Genomic DNA, 7,952 nt, shown 5'->3' with positions numbered 1-7,952 from the left:
CACCTGACCAGTGAGGAGTGGAGTGGACAGGCTGTTCTTGTTTAAACTACTGTGTGTGGACCTGTCATCCTTCTTAACCCTCTAATGTGGGTTTTAATACGCTCACGTTCAATTACATAGGATGTCATGACGGACATTTCCTCTCTGGTGGTTAGAAACACCAACATTACTCTGTGCTGGTGATCTTTCATATCATCTCTCTCTCGCTCTCTCTCTCTCTCCATCTCTCTCTCTCTCTCTCTCTCTCCCTCTCTCTCTCTCTCTCTCTCTCTCTCTCTCTCTCTCTCTCTCTCTCTCTCTCTCTCTCTCTCTCGCTCTCTCTCTCTCTCCATCTCTCTCTCTCTCTCTCTCTCTCTCTCTCCCCCTCTCTCTCTCTCTCCCTCTCTCTCTCTCTCTCTCTCTCTCTCTCTCTCTCTCTCTCTCTCTCTCTCTCTCTCTCTCTCTAAGAACTCTCAAAACGATAGCTGTTGCATAATGAACGTCCCATGTTTGTCCTTTACGCTTAAACTGATGCTCTTATTCAAACTATAAGTTACCTTGATTAAAGCCTTACTTCCTATTCATACCAAAGACCTCTGTGACCCCGGCGCTACTTGTAAACTACCTCTAAGACAGGAAAAGATCTCTGTGACCCCGGCACTACTTGTAAACTACCTCTAAGACAGGTAAAGACCTCTGTGACCCCGACAGACACTACCTGTAAACTACCTCTAAGACAGGAAAAGACCTCTGTGACCCCAGCGCTACTTGTAAACTACCTCTAAGAAAGGTACAAGAGGAGGGGCACAGAGTGTAGGGAAAGACAAAGATGACTATTGACAATGATTTACGGGTCATATCTGATATTGGCAGACGGTGAGTGATGCCCTCTTCTAAACGAGTGACCATTACCTGTTACCGTGTGCCTGTACAGCATGTCACCTGTAGTCACCTGTTGACAGTTACTATTAGGCTGGTCTCTGTGTGTTATTTAAGGTTCATCTCATGTTGAACAACGTTTATACTTTGAGTCCTTCCCAAATAGCACCCTATTACCTGCATAAAGCAGTACACTACTTTCGAATCCCCATGGCTTGCAATCTTTATGGTGTTATTTCCCCTGGTTATTACTTAATACTATAAATCTGTCCCCAATACCCATGCATTTTAATTCCAACTTCATAATCACTGTAACCATGTTCCTGGTGTAGGCTATTTTGGTCTGAATGGTGGCCAACATGAACAATGTTCTCCTTTCGTCCCATGTCAAATTAAACTCACTGAACATCTTTTGTCAGTTCCTGCTTTAGTACATAAAATAACTCCCACCTGGCTGAACAGTAGGTTGATGGAGGGGGATGCCTGTCTTTAAAAACAGCTCTCCTCTCAGGAATTAGGAAAAATAAAGCCATCTGGAATGTGAATATTTTGACCCCTTTGGGTCGCGTGGCATAACTCTTGTTTACTGGGCTACACCCCGCCTCGCGGAGTATTTAAAGTAGGGGTTCTCTCGTCCATGCCTCAGTCTAGCTAGCCCCTGGAGCCCTGCAGAGAGTCAACGAACAACTACCGGTGGAGTGAGAGAAAAGGGAAACTCCCGTCTGCGTGTCTGTCACACGGAACGAAAACAAACGTGTTGGACTGAGTGAGAGCGCGCTGTCGAAATAAACGAGGCAACCATGTCTGAGGGAGTTATCACCAGAATGGGTCTTCTTCTGCTCATCATCAGCTCGGTATGTTTTCTCATGTCATATATTAATAAAGTGCTAGATTTTCATTTATATACATTTGTGTAACTTTGTCACAACTTTGCATTTGATTCAATAATAGCTTATTATTTATTTCATTTACCCGGCTGTTATATGTTTTGTGTTGTCTTCATTGATATGTATTATTTAGTTATGTAAGATGTAAATTTAAAGTACAACTTATGGGAACTCATTGTGTACTTATAGCGGCTAAAACATCCCATGGGGGTGTGGTCTCAGTGCAGTTCTGTAAAGCAGCCTACAGCAGCTCTGTATAGCAGCCTACAGCAGCTCTGTATAGTAGCCTACAGCATCTCTGTAGAGTAGCCTACAGCAGCTCCTTAAAGTAGCCTACAGCAGCTCTGTATAGTAGCCTACAGCATCTCTGTATAGTAGCCTACAGCAGCTCCTTAAAGTAGCCTACAGCAGCTCTGTATAGTAGCCTACAGCAGCTCTGTATAGTAGCCTACAGCAGCTCTGTATAGTAGCCTACAGCAGCTCTGTAGAGTAGCCTACAGCAGCTCCTTAAAGTAGCCTACAGCAGCTCCTTAAAGTAGCCTACAGCAGCTCCTTAAAGTAGCCTACAGCAGCTCCTTAAAGTAGCCTACAGCAGCTCTGTAGAGTAGCCTACAGCAGCTCCTTAAAGTAGCCTACAGCAGCTCCTTAAAGTAGCCTACAGCAGCTCCTTAAAGTAGCCTACAGCAGCTCCTTAAAGTAGCCTACAGCAGCTCTGTAGAGTAGCCTACAGCAGCTCCTTAAAGTAGCCTACAGCAGCTCCTTAAAGTAGCCTACAGCAGCTCCTTAAAGTAGCCTACAGCAGCTCCTTAAAGTAGCCTACAGCAGCTCTGTATAGTAGCCTACAGCAGCTCCTTAAAGTAGCCTACAGCAGCTCTGTATAGTAGCCTACAGCAGCTCCTTAAAGTAGCCTACAGCAGCTCTGTATAGTAGCCTACAGCAGCTCCTTAAAGTAGCCTACAGCAGCTCTGTAGAGTAGCCTACAGCAGCTCCTTAAAGTAGCCTACAGCAGCTCCTTAAAGTAGCCTACAGCAGCTCCTTAAAGTAGCCTACAGCAGCTCCTTAAAGTAGCCTACAGCAGCTCCTTAAAGTAGCCTACAGCAGCTCCTTAAAGTAGCCTACAGCAGCTCCTTAAAGTAGCCTACAGCAGCTCCTTAAAGTAGCCTACAGCAGCTCCTTAAAGTAGCCTACAGCAGCTCCTTAAAGTAGCCTACAGCAGCTCCTTAAAGTAGCCTACAGCAGCTCCTTAAAGTAGCCTACAGCAGCTCCTTAAAGTAGCCTACAGCAGCTCTGTAGAGTAGCCTACAGCAGCTCCTTAAAGTAGCCTACAGCAGCTCTGTATAGTAGCCTACAGCAGCTCTGTATAGTAGCCTACAGCAGCTCTGTATAGTAGCCTACAGCAGCTCCTTAAAGTAGCCTACAGCAGCTCTGTATAGTAGCCTACAGCAGCTCCTTAAAGTAGCCTACAGCAGCTCTGTATAGTAGCCTACAGCAGCTCCTTAAAGTAGCCTACAGCAGCTCTGTATAGTAGCCTACAGCAGCTCTGTATAGTAGCCTACAGCAGCTCTGTATAGTAGCCTACAGCAGCTCCTTATAGTAGCCTACAGCAGCTCTGTATAGTAGCCTACAGCAGCTCTGTATAGTAGCCTACAGCAGCTCTGTATAGTAGCCTACAGCAGCTCTGTATAGTAGCCTACAGCAGCTCTGTATAGTAGCCTACAGCAGCTCTGTAGAGTAGCCTACAGCAGCTCTGTATAGTAGCCTACAGCAGCTCTGTATAGTAGCCTACAGCAGCTCTGTATAGTAGCCTACAGCAGCTCCTTAAAGTAGCCTACAGCAGCTCCTTAAAGTAGCCTACAGCAGCTCTGTATAGTAGCCTACAGCAGCTCTGTATAGTAGCCTACAGCAGCTCTGTAAACAATCATATGTGATGAAATAGTAGTGTTGTTTTAATTGGGTGTCACTGTTAATAAATGACTAAATTATTGGATTCAAATGGGCTGTCTTACTCATTGCTACTAAAAGGAACATCATGCGAGTACTGAGATGCAGAACAAAGATAGTAGTTATAGGCTCTTAGTTGGACATAGGGTCTAAAATGAAGTGCCAAATAGCTTTTTTTCAACTAATAAAATTGTTAATGACTGAGTTAATCCAGGTTCTGCTAATTCTTTATCACTCATATGTTTTAAACATCCGTTCTTAGAATAAAACATGTCAAGATTTGACAGCATTTGAGGAGCCTATATTGATTTCCTCTTACATTCTTACAAGTCTCTTTTATATATACATTTATATTTGTACAAATGTAATGCTGTATGTAATAGCAGTGTCCATCACTCTCCATAGAAAACTCTCTCCATAGAAAAGTCTGCTAGAATCGATTTGCCTACATCGAGTCAAGTGTCTCCATCTAGTGGCAGTACGATGTATTACACGTGAGGTGTTAACAAAAAAAAATGCGAAGTAGCCCCTTACAACATTCTCTGCTTCTTTGACACACAGTACAGACCGCAGGAGGTTGGTGGCACCTTAATTGGGGAGGACGGCTCATTGTGATGGATGGAGCGGAATCAGTGGAATGGAATCAAATACATCAAACAACATGGTTTCCATGGTTTCCATGCCATTCCATTTGCTCCGTTCCGTCCATTACTATGAGCCCTCCTCCACTGGTACAGACCGACCTCATTGCATTACTGGGTCTAAACATTTTCCCTGGAGACAAATCCTGATATCAGACATTTTATCCACACTTATCCTATACATTTTTCTTGAGCTTTTCTGACTTCTATCTTTTGTTTAACATTATCCAATAGATTTTCTAAAGCATTTCTGACTGTCGTTTTCTTCTGTCTTTAGACAATGGCCCAGGACTGTTCCGATCCCTGTGACTGCCCGTCGGATCCCCCTCCATGCCCGTTTGGTACCAGCCTGGTTCTGGATGGCTGTGGTTGCTGTAAGGTGTGCGCCAGGCAAGCTGGCGAGCCCTGTACCCTCCTGGAGCCATGTGACCACCACAAAGAGCTTTACTGTGATTATGCAATGCTGAGTGACACCGAGCACGGCATCTGCATGTGTAAGTTGAATTCTCCTGTCAACTATTAAAGAAAAGGGTGGGATGTCTTTAAGATCTCTATGGAGACCATGATCACTTCTTGGTGATCCTATTGCAGAGATTGCTACATGTTTTGTGTAGACTTTGCCACGGCTTTGTTTCTCATTATCCAAAGTGGGCAATCTCTGGGCTAAGCAATTTCCAATAGGTATTTACATGAGTTTGAACAATATAATGTAAAGCCTTTGAAATATGAAATCTAAAATGGCGACCTCTGTGTTTCAGCCCAGGAAGGCCAGACGTGTGACCTGGGAGGGGTCATCTACCGCAGTGGAGAAACCTTTCAGCCCAGCTGCAAGCACCAGTGTGTTTGTATGAACGGAGAGATTGGCTGCGTGCCAACCTGTGCCAACAACGTGCTGCTGGCCTCTCCAGATTGCCCGTACCCACGCCGCATCCAGATCCCTGGGAAGTGCTGTGAGGAGTGGGTGTGTGACCAGAGCCCTCAGGACAACCCCTATCAGTCAGCCATGGCTGGTGAGTCTAACCTCTAGAACCACAGTCCTAAAAACAACCCCTATCAGTCAGCCATGGCTGGTGACTCTAACCTCCTACAAACTGGAACTCTTCCTTTCTCTCTCTCTCTCTCGCTCTCTCTCTCTCTCTCTCTCTCTGTCTCTGTCTCTGTCTCTGTCTCTCTGTCTCCCTCTCTCTCTCTCTCTCTCTCTCGTTCAAACTAACCACCTCTCCCTCCCCTCCCCTCTTTTTCACCATTGTTCACCTTTCCCTCTCCCCTCCTCTTCTCTCAGGATCTGAAATTCACCCCTTGGTCTCTTCTTCCCCTCTGTCAGTCTACAGAAAGGAGTCAGCCCACGTGCCGGTCCCGGTGGAGAGCCCCAGGGAGAACTGCATCGTCCAGACCACCAAATGGGGCGAGTGCTCGGCCACCTGCGGCATGGGCGTGTCGTACCGCGTCACCAACGACAACGAGCGGTGCCAGCTGGAGAGGCAGACCCGTGTCTGTATGATCCGGTCCTGCCACGTGGAGCAGGAGAAGGACATCAAGGTGGATACATGGACTAATACCATTATATAGTATAACAACATATAGAGGAACGTATTATATAGTATAACAACATATAGAGGAATGTATTATATAGTGTATTATATAGTATAACAACATATAGAGGAATGTATTATATAGTGTATTATATAGTATAACAACATATAGAGGAATGTATTATATAGTGTATTATATAGTATAACAACATATAGAGGAATGTATTATATAGTGTATTAAATAGTATAACAACATACAGAGGAATGTATTATATAGTGTATTATATAGTATAACAACATACAGAGGAATGTATTATATAGTGTATTATATAGTATAACAACATATAGAGGAATGTATTATATAGTGTATTATATAGTATATTATATAGTATAACAACATATAGAGGAATGTATTATATAGTGTATTATATAGTATAACAACATATAGAGGAATGTATTATATAGTGTATTATATAGTATAACAACATATAGAGGAATGTATTATATAGTGTATTATATAGTATAACAACATATAGAGGAATGTATTATATAGTGTATTATATAGTATAACAACATATAGAGGAATGTATTATATAGTGTATTATATAGTATAACAACATACAGAGGAATGTATTATATAGTGTATTATATAGTATAACAACATATAGAGGAATGTATTATATAGTGTATTATATAGTATATTATATAGTATAACAACATACAGAGGAATGTATTATATAGTGTATTATATAGTATAACAACATACAGAGGAATGTATTATATAGTGTATTATATAGTATAACAACATACAGAGGAATGTATTATATAGTGTATTATATAGTATAACAACATACAGAGGAATGTATTATATAGTATATCATATAGTATAACAACAGAGAGAGGAATGTATTATATAGTATATTATATAGTATAACAACATATAGAGGAATGTATTATATAGTATAACAGCAGAGGAATGTATTATATAGTGTATTACATAGCATATTACATAAGCATGACATAGAATTACATAACATGACATCACATGTTATTTTTCTCTGGATCTAACCAGAATAGAAAGAGGGGTGGGAGGCCCCGGTGAACAACTGAGCAAGAGGACAAGTACATTAGAGTGCCTAGAAGGCCAGCATCCCGGAGTCGCCTCTTCACTGTTGATGTTGAGATGGGTGTTTTTAAGGGTACTATTTAATGAAGCTGTCAGTTGAGGACTTGAGAGGCGTCTGTTTCTCAAACTAGACACTCTAATGTACTTGTCCTCTTGCTCAGTTGTGCACCGGGGCCTCCCACTCCTGTTTCTATTATGGTTAGAGCCAGTTTGCGCTGTTCTGTGAACGGAGTAGTACACAGCGTTGTACGAGATCTTCAGTTTCTTGGCAATTTCTCGTATGGAATAGCCTTCATTTCTGAGAACAAGAATAGACTGACAAGTTTCGGAAGAAAGGTCTTTGTTTCTGGCCATTTTGAGCCTGTAATTGAACCCACAATTGCTGATGCTCCAGATACTCAACTAGTCTAAAGAAGGACAGTTTTATTGCTTCTTAAAATCAGCACAACAGTTTTCAGCTGTGCTAAAATAATTGCAAAAGGGTTTTCTAATGATCAATTAGCCTTTTAAAATTATAAACTTGGATTAGCTAACACAACGTACCATTGGAACACAGGAGTGATGGTTGCTGATAATGGGCCTCTGTACACCTATGTAGATATTCCATACAAATCAATAGCTACAATAGTCATTTACAACATTAACAATGTCTACACTGTATTTCTGATCAATTTGATGTTATTTTAATGGCCAAAAAAATAGCTTTTCTTTCAAAAGCAAGGACATTTCTAAGTGACCCCCGACCTTTTGAATGGTAGTGTATATAAGCCGTGCAACACAGGAACATAGCATGTCTTTTTAACACAGGAACATAGCATGTCTTTTTAACACAGGAACATAGCATGTCTTTTTAACACAGGAACATAGCATGTCTTTTTAACACAGGAACATAGCATGTCTTTGCAACACAGGAACATAGCATGTCTTTGCAACACAGAAACATAGCATGTCTTTTTAACACAGGAAC

The 7,952-nt window shown here is 42.0% G+C and overlaps 1 protein-coding gene across 1 annotated transcript in view; it reads left to right on the top strand.

Moving 5' to 3' along the window:
* Positions 1-1,314: 1,314 nt before the first annotated feature.
* LOC110496714 (CCN family member 2) overlaps positions 1,315-7,952 on the top strand; it is a 9,715-nt gene continuing 3,077 nt past the window's right edge. Inside the window, exons 1-4 of the mRNA XM_090206844.1 lie at positions 1,315-1,712; positions 4,605-4,821; positions 5,086-5,337; positions 5,652-5,866. Of these exons, the coding sequence (XP_090062970.1) occupies positions 1,659-1,712; positions 4,605-4,821; positions 5,086-5,337; positions 5,652-5,866 (738 nt within the window). The 5' untranslated portion in view covers positions 1,315-1,658. The remainder of the gene's footprint in view (positions 1,713-4,604; positions 4,822-5,085; positions 5,338-5,651; positions 5,867-7,952) is intronic.

This window comes from Oncorhynchus mykiss, chromosome 18, assembly GCF_057628025.1.
Source record: "Oncorhynchus mykiss isolate SJ-2025 chromosome 18, ASM5762802v1, whole genome shotgun sequence".
In the NCBI taxonomy this organism is placed as follows: domain Eukaryota; kingdom Metazoa; phylum Chordata; class Actinopteri; order Salmoniformes; family Salmonidae; genus Oncorhynchus; species Oncorhynchus mykiss.
The sequence above is the reverse complement of the archived record's forward strand: the minus strand, read 5'-3'. Positions and strand labels throughout refer to the sequence as shown.